This window comes from Camelus bactrianus, chromosome 3 (assembly GCF_048773025.1).
Source record: "Camelus bactrianus isolate YW-2024 breed Bactrian camel chromosome 3, ASM4877302v1, whole genome shotgun sequence".
NCBI lineage: Eukaryota > Metazoa > Chordata > Mammalia > Artiodactyla > Camelidae > Camelus > Camelus bactrianus.
Genome location: NC_133541.1, coordinates 86526049 through 86541764, shown reverse-complemented (window position 1 = coordinate 86541764; position 15716 = coordinate 86526049). Strand labels below are relative to the sequence as shown.

The 15716-nt window shown below is 35.7% G+C and overlaps 1 protein-coding gene across 3 annotated transcripts in view; it reads right to left on the bottom strand.

Moving 5' to 3' along the window:
• SNX2 (sorting nexin 2) overlaps positions 1-15130 on the bottom strand; it is a 53261-nt gene extending 38131 nt beyond the window's left edge. For all 3 annotated transcript variants that reach the window (XM_074360555.1, XM_074360556.1, XM_074360557.1), the window contains exon 1: positions 14972-15130. In XM_074360555.1, the coding sequence (XP_074216656.1) occupies positions 14972-15079 (108 nt within the window). In that variant the 5' untranslated portion in view covers positions 15080-15130. The remainder of the gene's footprint in view (positions 1-14971) is intronic.
• Positions 15131-15716: the final 586 nt, after the last annotated feature.

Genomic DNA, 15716 nt, shown 5'->3' with positions numbered 1-15716 from the left:
AGAAGAGCGGTTCTCCACTGGAAGGAAAGTAGAAAGAGAATGGCTACTGAATGAGGAAGTGATGGTGGAAGGGAACATTGACAGCTTCTGGGTGATCAAAACTATAGTTGTCTAAAACAGGCATTGAGACATCAGTATTTTAATAAAATGTATACTCTTCTTTTCTCCCCCTACATCATCATCTAGTAGTTTGCTACAGATTATTTTTACAATAAATTCTAAGCTTGCTAATAACTATTCAAAAACAAAAACAAAAAACAACCAAGACAAAAGAAGCCCACCTGAGCCTCTTTCTCCCACTGATTAACATTGAAAAGCTCTGGACAGAATATAAAAACAATGATCTAAAAGTAAATAAGAGGTGGATTAAGGAGGGAGTCAAAAATGTGAAAAATGATCCTCACAGGGATCATTTCTTCTCTCTCCCAGTTCTTTCTGAGTATGATGCCAATTGCAGACCTAAACTAGGAGTGTGTAAAGCAATGACCCCCTCCAGAAAAAACCAAACAAACAAAAAAACAAAAAACAAAAAGACATTTGTCTTTTTAACATCAAGGACCCTACAACCAGAGAACATAGGTGGAAAATTCTTTTTTCTCTTCTCTGCCCTCAACCTTTTTCTCTCCTATCCCTACTCTCAGGCCACACCTGGTTGCTTAGCTGCATGACACGGCAATGATGAGAGCACTAGCATATAAACCCCAAGAGAAAAGCTACTTCTCTAGTCAACTGAGCCAGGAAAGGGGGACCGAGTAGCCCGAAGAGCAGGGGACAGGAAGCCTCACTAGTATTTTCTCTCCCTTCTTTCATTGCTTTTCTACAATTGTGGCCCAAGCTGAGATAAAGTATGTGACAATGCAGGCAGCTAAAACTCTGAGAAGCCTATGTTTCTGGGCAACAGCCTTAGAAGAAAGAGATGAGCATCTCTTTCCCAAGCAAAGACCAGGCTTATTTACTGTCCAGTGTAATAAAGATGATGTCTCCTCCGGAGCAAAGAACAGGCACACTTACTGCCTATTATAAATGATCTGGGTTCCCTAAGTGCAACTTCATCAGCTGTCACACAAACCAAAGGCTGGTGCAAAATCAGCCTGGATCCTCCATCTTACTACCCTAGCAAAAGAGGGATAAGGGAAATGGTCACAAACATACTCATGCTACTTGCTATGCTTTGACTAATAAAGTCCTTTATCATGTCAATTTTCAGCAACCATAAAATGAGTTAATTTGTTAGCTTACCAGGAGGGTAAAATTTCAGACCTTTCACAGTTCTTAAAAGAAGTCAGTGACTTTGAAGATAAATCAGTAGAAAATAGCCAATCCGAGTAACAGAGAGAGGAAAAGAAATGCAGAAAAAGAACAGAATCTCAAGGAGCTGTGAAATAATATAAAAAGGACTAACATTAATGTTACTTAAGTCCTAGAAAAAGAGTAGTGCAAAAAAATATTTCAAGAACTGACGGCTAAAAGCTTCCCAAACCTGGTAAAAGACATCCATTTACAGATTCAGAAACAAGCAAACTCCAAGCAGGACAACTTCAGGGAAAACTAGATGAAGCTACATCATTAAAAATGGCTGAAATCTAAAGATTAAAAATCCAAAATTTGAAGCAGTTTCAGAAGAACAAAAAAATTACATTTAAAGAAACCATTAGAAGGACTGAATATTTCTCATCAGAAATCAGAGACCAGATGACAGTAGCAAAAAATCTTTAAAGTGCTGAGAGAAAAGAACTGTGAACACAGAATTCTATATCCAGCAAAAACATCCTTTAGGAACAAAGGTGAATTAAAGTTACTCTCAGATTTAAAGAAAACTATAGGAATCTGCCATCACTAGGTCAGCTCTTAAAAAAAAAAAGGGCTAAGACAAGTTATTTAGCCTGAAGAGATACAAGAAAATAAGAAAAACCCGGACCTTCAGGAATAAAGGAAGAGCCACAGAAATGTAACTCGTGGAATGTAACAGACCATTTTTCTTCTCAAATTATTTAAAATGGCCATAACTATGAAAGCAAAAATTATAGCACTGCCTGGCTTTCAAAGTTTTCAACGTATGGAGATGTAACACATGTGAGAACTATAACACAAAGGAAGAGAGGTAAACAGACCTATATGGTTGTAAAGCTCTGCATTTTATTTGGAGATGTACAATATTAACTCTAATTGGATCATAAATGGTTAGGTATACATTTCCTTCTGTTTTCAGAGAGAAAAACAGAAGAGAAAAACAGTAAACAAGTAAAATCTAATCCAACCACACCAATATTCACATTAAATGTAAATATTCTAAACACACCAATTAGAAGACAGAGGTGTCCAGATTGAATATAAAAATAACAATACACAACAAAAACCTACTGTAAAGACAGGTAAGTTGAAAGCAAAGCAATTGGAAAAATAGGTCACGCAAACAGAGTTGGAGTGCCACATTATCAACTGATAAACTTCAAAATAAGGAGTGTTACCAGCAATAAAGAGGAGTATCACATGATAAAAGATCAATTTACCAGGAAATTGTAACAATACTAAATATCTGTCTCTAACAACAGAGCTTCAAAATCTATGAAGGAAAAACTGAAAAGGAGAAATAAAAAATTAAAGATCTACAATTACTTAGAGACGTCAAAACTCTCTTCAGTTGACAGAATAGACACCTAACAAAGGAAGACAGAGAAGACATGCAAAATACTATCAACTTGACTTAACATTTAGAGAATACTTTAACAATAACATAAGACTCTACAATAACATCAGACTATACATTTTTTTCAAGCGTACAGAGTATTCATAATAGATCATATTCTAGGCCATGAGACAAACCTTAACAAATTTAAAAGAACTGAAATTATAAAACATTCTCTGCTTATAATCAAATTAAGCTAGAAATTGGTAACAGAAAGCCACCTAGAAAATCCTCATTTTGGAAATGAACACACTTCTAATTAACCTACAGGTCAAAAAGGTAGTCACAAGGGAAATTAGAAAATAGTTTAAACTGACTGAAAACAAAACACAGTATCAAAATTTGTAAGATGAAGCTAAAGAGGTATTTACAAAGAAATATATAGCTAAATACTAATACCAAAAAAAAAAAAAAAAAGGCTAAAATCAATGATCCAAGCTTCTATTTAACAAAACAGAAGAACAAATTAAACAGAAAGGAAATTAATGAAATTAAAAAACAAAACAGAACCAAAAAAAACAAAAAACAAAAAACCCATAAAGAAATCAGGAAACCAAAAGCTGATTCTTTGAAAAGATGGTAGTAAAATGACACACCTTAGGAAGATTAAAATAAATGAATAAATAAGCAAACAAGGAGATGACATACATTACCAGTATCAGGAATGAAAAGGAAGGAGCATTACTCATAGACCCCACAGATATGGTAATAAGATAATGGAGTATTACAAAAAAACCTATGCCCATAAATTTCATAACTTACATTGAAAGGACAAATTCCTTAGAAGTTACATACAATCAAAGTTCACCAAAAAGAAACACTTCTCTATCTATCAAAGATACTGAATTTGTAGTTCAAAATCTTCCAAAAACAAAACTGCATAATCAGATGATTTCACTAGCAAGTTCTGTCAACATTTAAGGAAAAAAGACTAATTCCATACAACTTCTTCAATAATACAGACAAGGAGGAAACACTTTCCAATTCATTTAATGAGGCCAGTATTTGTTACCAAAATTAGACATTACAAAAGAAAGCAACACACAAATATCTGTCATGAACACAGACACAACAGTCTAAGCAAAATATTAGCAAATTGAATGCAGCAATATATAAAGGATAAATACATTATGAATTATGAATGTGTGGGCTTTATCCCAGGGGTTTATCAAACTAACAAAGAAAATTACATGACCATCTTATTAAATGCAGAAAAAGCATTTGCCAAAATCAACATCCATTCGTGGATACAAAATTTCAGAAAACTAGGAATAAAAGGGAATGTCTTTAACCCAATGAAGGTCATTTCTTAAAAAAATCGTACTTAAGGGAGAAAGAATGAATATATATTTCTATAAGCCTGAAAAGGGAAAAGATATCCACTCTCATTGCTTCTATTCAATATTACACCCTTGGTTCTAGCTAATGCATTAAGGCCACAGAAAGTAAGGTACAAAGACTGGAAAGAATGAAAACCAATTACAGACAACATGACTGTCTACATAGAAAATCCCAGGGACTCTACAAAAACCTACTAGAACTAATGAGTGTTTTTAGTACAGTTGCAGAATACAAGATAAACATGTCATCAATAAGTAAATGTAAAAATACATAAAAGCATCAAAAAAAACCATAAAATACTTAGATAAAAACTAACAAAATATGTGCTAGATCTGTATGCTGAAAATTATAAATAAATTATAAATACTGGTGAAAAAAACGGCCAAAAAAAAAAAAAAACAAAACCAGAAATAGTATACTTATGACTTAAAGGCTCAATACTGTTAATATGTTAATTTTCCCCCAGACTAATCTATGGATTCATCACAATCCCAATTAAAATCTCAGCAGAAATTTTCAGTATAAATCAATAAACTGATTCTTAAATTATATGGAAAGGCAAAGTACTAAAACAGCCAAAACAGTTGAAAAGAAAATTCAAGTCTCAGCTACAGTAATCAAGACAGCATAGAACTGGCAAAAGTAAAGTCAAAGATCAATGAAACAAAATGGAGTCCAGAAACAGACCCCCACATGTGTGCTCTATTGATTTTTGACAAAGATGCAAAGGCAACCCAATGGAGAAACTTTTAAGTCTATTTCCTTTAACTTAGTATAAAGCATCTAAACTTCATCAATACCTACTATATATAGAAAATCCTAAAAGGTCCACAAAAAAACTACTAGAACTAATCGAAGAATTCAGCAAGGTAGCAGGTTACAAGATTAACGTTCAAAAATCAGTTGCATTTCTTTAAACTAATGATGAATCAACAGAAAAAGAAAGTAAAGAAACAATCCCCTTTAAAATAGCACCCAAAGTAAAAAAATACCTAGGAATAAATCTAACCAAGGAGGTGAAAGAATTATACACAGAAAACTATAAACCACTGATGAAGGAAATTACAGAAGACTTAAAAAAATGGAAAGATATCCCATGCTCCTGGATTGGAAGAATCAATATTGTTAAAATGGTCACACTGCACAAGGCAATCTACAGATTTAATGCAATTCCTATTACCCAGGACATATTTCACAGAACTAGAACAAATAATAATAAAATTTTTATGGAACCACAAAAGACCCAGAATTGCCAAAGCATTACTGAAGAGAAAGAAAGAGGCTGGAGGAATAACTCTCCCAGACTTCAGACAATACTACAGAGCTACAATCATCAAGACAGAATGGTATTGGTACAAAAACAGACATATGGACCAATGGAACAGAACAGAGAGCCCAGAAATGAACCCACAAATTTTTGGTCAACTAATCTTCGACAAAGGAGGCAAGAATATACAATGGAATAAAGACAAGTCTCTTCAGCAAATAGTGTTGGGAGAATTGGACAGATCTATGTATATCAATGAAGCTAGAAGACTCCCTTACATTATACACAAAAATAAACTCAAAATGGATCAAAGACTTAAACATAAGACAAGATACAATAAACCTCTTAGAAGAAAATATAGGCAAAACATTATCTCACATACATCTCAAAAAGGTTCTCCTAGGGCAGTCTACCCAAGCAATAGAAATAAACAGCAAGAATAAACAAATGGGACCTAATGAAACTTACAAGCTTCTGCACAGCAAAGGAAACCATAAGTAAAACAATATGACAACCTATGAAATGGGAGAAAATTTTTGCAAATGATGAAACCAACAAAGGTTTGATTTCCAGAATATGTAAGCAGCTTATACGACATAATAAGAACAAAACAACCCATCCAAAAATGGGCAGAAGACCTAAACAAGCAATTCTCCAAAGAATAAATACAAATGATCAATAGGCACATGAAAAATGCTCAATATCACTACTTATCAGAGAAATGCAAATCAAAACTACAATGAGGTATCACTTCACACCAGCCAGAACGGCCATCATTCAAAAGTCCACAAATGACAAATGCTGGAGAGGCTATGGAGATAAGGGAACCCTTCTACATTGCTGGTGGGAATGCAGGTTGGTGTAGCCACTGTGGAAAACAGAATGGAGATTCCTCAAAAGACTAGGAATAGACTTACCATATGACCGAAGAATCCCACTCCTGGGCATATATCCAGAAGGAACTCTACTTCAAAAAGACACCTGTGCCCCAATGTTCATAGCAGCACTATTTACAATAGCCAAGACATGGAAACAGCCTAAATGTCCATCGACAGATGACTGGATAAAGATGTGGTATATTTGTACACTAGAATACTACTCAGCCATAAAAAACGACAACATAATGCCATTTGCAGCAACATGGTGTTCCTGGAGAATGTCATTCTAAATGAAGTAAGTCAGAAAGAGAAAGAAAAATACCATATGAGATTGCTTATATGCGGAATCTAAAAACAAAAACAAAAACAAAAACAAAAAACATAAATACAAACCAGAAACAGAATAGACATAGAATACAAACTTGTGGTTTGCCAAGGGGGCGGGGGGTGGGAAGGGACAGATTGGGATTTTAAAATTTGTAGATACTGACAGGCATATGCAGAATAGATAAACAAGATTATACTATAGAACACAGGAAAGTATATACAAGATCTTGTGGTAGCTCACAGCAAAAAAAAAAAAAAAAAAAAAATGTGACAATGAATATATGTATGTTCATGTATAACTGAAAAATTGTGCTCTACACTGGAATTTGACACATTGTAAAATGACTATAACTCAATAAAAAAATGTAAAAAAAAAATAACTTTATCAATGTCATTGCATGTACTGAAAAGTACTATCAATCTACTTAATGTTTATAGAATATTCCACCCAGTATCAGTATCAGACTATACACATTCTTTTCAAGTACACATGTAATATTTACCATGATAGAGCCATAAAACAATCTGTAACATGGTTTTCTTTCAATATATGGTGCTTGAATAATGAGTATATGAATAAAAAATGAATCTCAATTCTATAAGAAAATTAACTAAAAATCAAACTGACATTTAAATATAAAAGTTAAAACTATAAAACTTATAGATAGACACATAAGCAAAATCTTTGGGACCTTGGGTTAATATCACCAAAGTATTTCACATGCAACATCTAAAATGCTATCAGTAAGGGTAATTCGAATGTCACTAAAATAATGTTTGCTCTGTGAAAGAAATTTTAAGAGCATAAAAAGACAAGCCACAGACTGGAAAAAAATATCTTCAAAACACATATCTGACAAAGAATTTGTATTTGGAATACTTGAAGAACTCTTAAAATTCAATAAGGAAACCCACTATAAAATGGGCAAAAGATGTGAAAGAACACTTCATCAAAGAATTTTAGCTTTTGCTGATTTCTGTGGCCTAACATGCCCTCTGTGGCTGATTACCCCGACTGAATGTGAAGCCAGTAAGATATGTACTTTCTACCATACAGACAATAAATACATAGCCTCAAGAGCACAGAAAATAGTTAAAACACAATAAAGGAATTAGGAAGTGATGAGTTTTAAATATTTATTACCTTTGTTTTTAATATAACTTACTTAAATATGTTTACATAACTTAATTTTAACGATGGCTGAATACTAACCAGCTTATAAAATTCCTGAAAATTTATTTCAAGCATGCCACTGCCTGAAATAAAACAACTGCTGACAGAGATGTAGAACAACTGAATTCTCACTCATTGAAGAAAACAGTTTGGCAGTTTTCTTTCTCTTTCTTAGGATCTTTTATAATTTCATTAGATGTCAGAGATAAAATGAATGGAAACATGACCAGAGACTAAAACAGGCAAATCCAGCTGCACTGGTTTCCTTGGGGCTAGCCTTCATAATACATAGTAACTGTGATTCTCTGAATAGGGATAAAATTTCAACATCAAAATAACTTTTATGGATGCCAGGAAATACAGTGACATGCTTTTGTATTAAAGCATCATGCTTTTGATTTAATGAAACCACATATTATCAATTCTCAGACTTGGAGAACACTGTCCTAATGGATAGGATCTTGAATTATATTATTACTACAGCCATTAACTTGTGGGACAAAAAGAAAGTAACTTCATCTCCCTGCACCTCATCTCCCTTGAACCTTGCTGGCAGAAAGTCTGGCAGTTTCTTAAGTTAAACATACATTTAGAAGACAACCATCAATCCTACTTCTATTTCCCCAAAAGAGATGAAACTTGTGTTCATACAAAAACCTGTACACAGATGTTTGTTAGCTTTACTCATTAATGCCAAAAACTGGAAACAAGAGAAAGGTCCTTCAACAACAAACAACTATAATACATATATAAAATAAAATACTAATTCAGCAATAAAAAGGAATGAACTATTGATACATGCCAACATCAGTTAAATCTCAAAATGTTTTAGGCTAAGTTAAAGTAGCTACCTTAAAAAAATTTCATACTGTTTTATGTAATATAAAATAATTAATTCTATTATATGAAATTCTGGAAAACACAAAGCTATAATGCAAAAAATAGATCAGTGGTTGCCAGAGGCTAGGAGTGGGAGAACTACATGAGAGAATTTTGGGGGGATGATGGAAGTATCCTATATTTTGACTGAGACAGTAGTGAACTTTACTAATTGTGGTAAATTTTATCTCAACTAAAAATTATCATCACAGGAAAAAACCCAAAAGTTCAATTTTATAGGAAAGTGGGCATTTGAGGTGGGGTGGGTATAGCTCAGTGGCAGGGTGCACGCTTAGCATGCACAAGGTCCTGGGTTCAATCCCCAGTATGTCCACTTAAACAAAAAAAAAAAAAAAAAAAAAAGGCTGGACCTGGAGATCGTCATTCTAAGTAAGCCAAAAAAAGAAAAAAAGCCATATGATATCACTTACATATGGAATCTAAAGAAAAAAAAAGGACACAAATGAACTTATCTACAAAACAGAAACAGACTCACAGACATAGGGAACAAACTTAGGTTACCAGGGGGTAAAGGGGTGGGAAGGGATAAATTGAGAATTCAAAAACTGCACCTCTTGGGATGTAAATGTTAGCTATCTTGACTGTGATGGTGATTTCATGGATGTATACAGCTATCAAAATTCATCAAATTGTAATCTGAAATATGTGTAGTTTACTGTACAGGAACCATATCACAATAAAACTGTTAAAAATAAGATTTTCTTAAAAAAAAAAAGACAGGGGGCATTTGAAAATTAACATTAAAAACAAATTTCATTCTTTTTAAGAAAAAAACCTGCAAAAAAAAAAGCACTTCTGCCTCAAGCAACTTCAAAGAATAACATTTTTTATAGGCACTAAAAGTAGTTCATTCTAATTATACTGTATAGCACAAGGAAATACACACAACATCTTGTGGTAGCTCACAGCGAAAAAAAAATGTGACAATGAATATATGTATGTTCATGTATAACTGAAAAATTGTGCTCTACACTGGAATTTGACACAACATTGTAAAATGACTATAGCTCAATAAAAAAAACAACCCAAAAATAGTTCATTCTAAAATTCTTAACTTTAATGGTTTCCAGGGAAAGTGATCAACTAGAGTTACATCTCTTCATAAATCTCTTTCTAGTAATTTTCCATGCTGTTGCCTTTAAACACCTGGTCACAAAATGTTTTTCCTCTAAAACATGGGTAATTCATAATAAAATTTTCAAAAACTTAATATATTTAAAGTTGGATGCCTACCTAAATATAATTAAGAAAACAAGTTATACGCTTTTAATACCTTTCGTGTTGAGACAATGGATATTATAGTTCTTTATCAAGAGTCTCTAGTCTTTATTTAGTCTCTTGATAATGTCACTCACTTTTCAGGGTTTCAAAGATCATCTCTAAGCAATTAAGTCACTCCAGTTTTCTATTTTATTTCTGTACTATGTGCATATATCAATTACATATGTATCACCTGTTACTGCAGGTATTTGTTCACACAGCTATGTCTAGTATGTTGACTCCTCTTGGTTCATATACTCCATGAAGGCAGGGACTAGATTTCCAGAGTCCGGTTTAGTGTCAGCACTCAGTAATTTGACAGACTCCCAAATCTATTATTTCTAGTACATTGAGTATTTCTAGCTGCCTGATGGTATCTTTCCTGGTGTAACTTATACCCAAATGAAATAAACTTGTAATTCCTTCCCCTAAACATTTCAAGTCTTAGGATGTCTATCTTTTAACCTGCTATAGCATCAATTTCCTTCTCTCCTTTATTATTTGCACTTTTCTTCTTGAGGCCTTTAACCTCAGACTTCAAATTACCTCCAACTCGTCAACGTACCAATGATACCTCCCACTCAAATTTATCCTTGTAACTGCCAGCCCATTAATCTTCCCAGGTGTTCATGTTACAATCCCTAGAATCTTACACAGCTCTCAACTGCCTACATAATAATTAAAAAGCTCTTCACAGTATCATCATATCAACTATAACATCCTATATTCAGCCTCTCAGAATTATTTATGGTTCCCTGGAATACGGACTGAGCCTTAAGTGACCCACCTTTCAAACTCTCTAATATTACCATCATTGACTTTTCCTAGCCAACAGAAACATTTACTGTTCATCTACTGTGTGTCAGGAACAGTTTTAAAAGTTAGAATCTCTGCCATTTCACTAGTACTTTCAGTGAAAACTGGTGTTTTCAGATCACATAATCACAGTCTATCTATATCAGTTTTCTGTACACCTCTTTCTTCTCCACTGGAGATTTTCTGTCCTCAAAGACTTGCATGACCTTCTGATACTTGCATTCCCATTATTATCTAAACAGTATGGCAGAGACTAACTAGTCAAGTATTTACTGAAGTCAAGTACAGTATCTTCTGAGCACTTACGGCATGGGGTTACATGGTGGGAAAGGAATTATAAGACCTGTGAATCTCCTACCTGGAAATTTCATTTGAAATGTTGGGGAAACTGTGGTTCTCAGTTTAACTTCAGCTAACCCTTAAGATTTGAGGTTAGTACAAGAACCTGGTGTAAATAACTACAGTCAACTGATTTTCAAAAAGAGTGCCAAGACCATTCAATAGAGAATTAAAGAGTCTTTTCAACAAACAGTGGTGGGACAACTGGATTGCCACATGCAAAAGAATGAAGTTGGACCTTACCTCACAGCATGTACAAAAGTTAACTCAAAATGGATCAAAGCTTTAAATGTAAGCGCCAAACCTATAAAACTCTCAGAAGAAAACAGATATAATCTTCATGACCTCGGATTAGGCAAAGGATTTTTATATATGACATTGAAAGCATAAGCAACAAAATAGAAAACACTGGACTTCATCAAAACTTTAAAAAAAATTTGTGCTTCAAAGGACACCATCCAAAACATGAAAAGAATGGGGGGAAATATGCAAATCATGTAACAGATAAGGATATACAAAACCACACTAAGATACCATTTCACAATATACTGGATAGAATCAAAAAGTCAGAAAGTAAGTGTTGGTGATGATCTGGAGAAACTGGTTCCCTCACACATAGTTGGAATGTAAAATGGTGTGGCCATTAAGGGAAATCACTCTGGCAATTCTTCAGATGATTAAATGTAGAGTCACTATATAACCCGGCAATTCTACTTGTACACAAATGTTTACTGCAGCATTATTAATAATAGCCAAAATGTGAAAACAATCTAAATGTCCAACAAATGACAGAATGGATAAACAAAATGTGGTATAGCCATACACTGGAATATTATTTGGGCATAAAAAAGAGTGAAGTATAGACTTAGAAAACATTATGCTAAATGAAAGAAGCCAATCATAAAAGATCACATCACGTGATTTCATTCATAAAAAGTTCAGATAGAGGTAAGTCTATAAAGACAGAAAGTCAATTAATGGTTGCTTAAGGTTGGGGCCAGAGGGGCTTAGGGAAGGTGACGGGAGATGGTAGTTAAAGGGTATGGGGCTTCTTCTGAGGTGATGAAAATATTTTAAAACTGACTGTGGTAATGGTTGCACATATCTGTGAATATACTAAAACCTACAAAATTGTACACATTAAATGGGTGAGTTGCATGGTATGTGAATTATATTTCAATAAAGCTGTTAAAAAAAAAAAAAAAAAAGAATGGGCATACAATATATATTTCCAGACTCTTTTAAGGCATTGTCTTACTAGTTTACATTTCTTTAAGGCAAGTATCTTTTAAGCTTAGGGTTACAGCTTCTATTTAAAAAAAAAAAAAAAAAAAAAAGAAAGAAAAAAGGCAGTATTCCTAAACAATTTGGAGACTTACCTCTCAGGTACCAAAAAAGAACAAGCTTTTGCCAAAATTTTTCCCCTCTCACTATCTTCTCTGCTTCCTATGCCAGCCCTTCAGCACTCTGTTTCATAGTCACAATAGAAACATACACTAGGGGTTTAAAATATGCTTTATCTACTGAATGTTTTTATGTGACTATTCTTAATTTTGAAAGGGAAGGAGTTTAATATTGGGATAAAGTATACTCATAGCATACAAATACACTAAGCTATATAATCATTACAAGCTTATTAATTATGACACTGAAGCTATCTATAATTTGGTTTTTACTTATATGGATTTCAATGGACTTTTTTCCTCAAATGCCATCAAAAGAAAATTTCTACATGAATAATGTAATTTTAAAAACTGACTTTTTTAAAATACAAAGACATTAATTTTTATGTCTTACAATTTACAGCTTGGGTAATAACTATTTTCCTAGGTAATAACTATTCAAAGATGATTATCTGCATCAGGATCACCTGGGGCTTTGCAATTCACTGTTGTCTATGGACCAGAAGCAATGTCAAGAGGAGAGTTTGTTAAGAATGTAGAATATTGGGCTTAACTCAGTTCCACAGAATCAGATTTGCATTTTTACAAGATCTCTAGGTACCTTACATGTAAAGTTTGAAAAGCAATGACCTAGAACACTTATTAACATGCAGATTCTAGCAAGGCAAAGGCATCTGCATTTTAAATAAGAAACTCATGGTTTCTCCTGTACACTGAAATTTGACACACTATTCAAAAGAAAAGTGGAGTACCGAAAAAAACATTCCTTTAGAGCAGTGTTGGTATACTAATAAATAATGCTATATAACTTTCCCCAAATAATTTGAAAAGCAAAAACAATTATTAGTTTATAACTCTCACAATTATACTACCTTAAAAGTAATAACCTGAATAAGTCTCATGAAATAAGCGGTTTACATGAACAATCAAAACCAACTTCTTAAAAACTTTCACAACGTACTAACCAAAATAAATTTATTCATACTCAAAATTCGGCAGAGTTTTACCAAAAAAAAAGGTCAAATAGCTTGTTAACAAGTCCCATCCAAATGGGAACTATAAATTATGGTTCCTTTTATTCAACTGTAAAGATTTCAATTAGACAGAATGCTTAGTGTTCACTGTATTCTAGTTTATACTATGTCAATTAAGTTCGTTCTGATCTTTGCTGGTGGGAAGTCTTTGTAGACTTTAAAGGGAATATAGATTTTAGGATCCTGCATAGACACTAACTTTCAATACATGTTAAGGGAGCTGTAGAGCATATGTAAAGGACTACAAGAGAACAAACCCTCAAAGCTAATCTGCTGTGCAAGATTATTTTTTACTACTTCTTAGGAGATGCTGGCTTTGACAACTTACTAAGCAAATATTTGCTAAGTGAGAATGTTTAGGATTCGTGAGGAACACGAAAATTATCAAGGCACTATCCCTAGCCCCAAGAAGCATATAATCTTGAGGAGAGGTGGGGTTTGGCCAGGAACCTGCATATTACAATTAGCAGAATGTGGTCAGTACTGAAAACAGTTCCCGGAGTACCCAGTTTCAGGTAACTTAATTTCAGATAATGGACACTTTACAGTAATTTCCAATTGATTTGTTGCAGAGGTGAACAACGAGAAAAACTTACTAAAAAGCACTTTAACAGGAAGTACAGTTCAAGGTAAATAATTCTCTGGGAAGTTTTCTCCTATTTTAATACGCATACACACACACAGTTGGGTTATGAGGTGTGTGTGCTCTCATCAAAGCCGAAGCAGTTCATACGAGAACTGGATAGAGGAGGCCCAAGAAGTTAACTTCATAGAGGGCGTTTCCTTTGACAAAAACAGGAACATTCAGCTTCAGAGATCGCTGATCATGCGAGAAAAGAGGAAAAGGGAGTGAGGATCTGTTTTTATTTCTCCCCTGGTAACTTTTTAAAAACCCAACCCCGCACCCACAGCAGTTTCCTGGACTACTTCTTCCCTTACACTTTATATTTTCTAAACACTAAGAGCCTTTAAAAGTCTAGGAGCTAAAGAAGACAAACAAAACGGATCAAATGCATTTAACTACATAACAGTCCCAAGAGAACTAGTAGTGCATAAAGGGCCAGAACAGGAAAAAGTGCATCAGCGCTCTTTTCGTCGGTCTTCCCTTTCACAGGCACACCCTCCCCTGGGAAGGGAAAAGCAAGCACCTCTCTAAAGGGGCTGCGGAGGTCCGGCAGCGCGGTGAGGTTTGCTGGAACCCAGGGCAATACCTTCTCTGCTCTCAAAGAAGAGATGCAAGTGACACCAAGGAGGACCAGCTGAGCGGGGAAAGGGCACTGCGATGCTCCGTCCGGTTCCCGGCCCCATAGGGGATTATGTCGGCCCCCGGCCCACAGGCTGCTCTCCTCAGAAGGCCTAGCCGCTCAGACCAACTCCGGCCCACTGACAGGGACCCGAGGTGGGGCCCGCGTCACAGGTGTCGCCCCAACCAGGTCCTTGCAAACCCGGGGGGATGGGGAGGGACAAGTCGGGGCAGGGGAAAGGCACCTAAAGGTGAGACGCGCACCAGCGACGGAGCGCAGCACCCACGGCGACGCGGCCTCACCTCTAAGGTGGAGACAGTGCTGGTGAACAGGTCCTCCCCTTCCTCCAGCTCCTCAAAGTCGGTGGGTTTCCCGTCCCCCAGCGGAGGAGGCTCCCTCTCGGCCGCCATCTTCGCTCGCCCAGACGACTGCGCGAGCGGGACCTCACGGACCTGTCACGTGAGCACGCACGGCTTGGGTGGCGCGCCGGCCTCCGGGCTCCCCCGCCTCCCTGCCCGCCTCGCGTGGCCCCGCCCAGCCGCGCGCGCGGCCCCGCCCCCAGCCTCGTGACGGCGCCCGCCCGGAGCGCACAGCGCGCAGCCCCTCCCCTTTGCCTCTCCTTCCACCTCCAAGTCTGGGTCACCAGTTTTTCACCGCCCACTTGCTGTTCTGACTTTCGTGGAAAAATCTTGGGCTTTTATTATCACAGCCCTTCTTACTAGGTCTAGGCCGAACGATTCTGATATTACCAGTTTTTAAATCTCCTTTAGGAAGTGGAAGAGGATGGAGACCATCTTTGGGCTTGGATTAAGCAGACAGAGCAAGGTTGAAGATTGGTGGAAGGGATACATCCTCTTAAATCGCTAGGCTATCAGATAGAACTTTCTGACATGATGGAAATGTCCTGGATCAGTGCTGTCCAGCAGAAAAGCCCTTGGCCACTTATCACCACTGAGCACTTGAAATGTGACTAGTGTGACTAAGGAACTGAGTTTTAAATTGTACTTAATTTTAAGTTCAATCCAAATAGTCTGCGTGTGGCTAGAA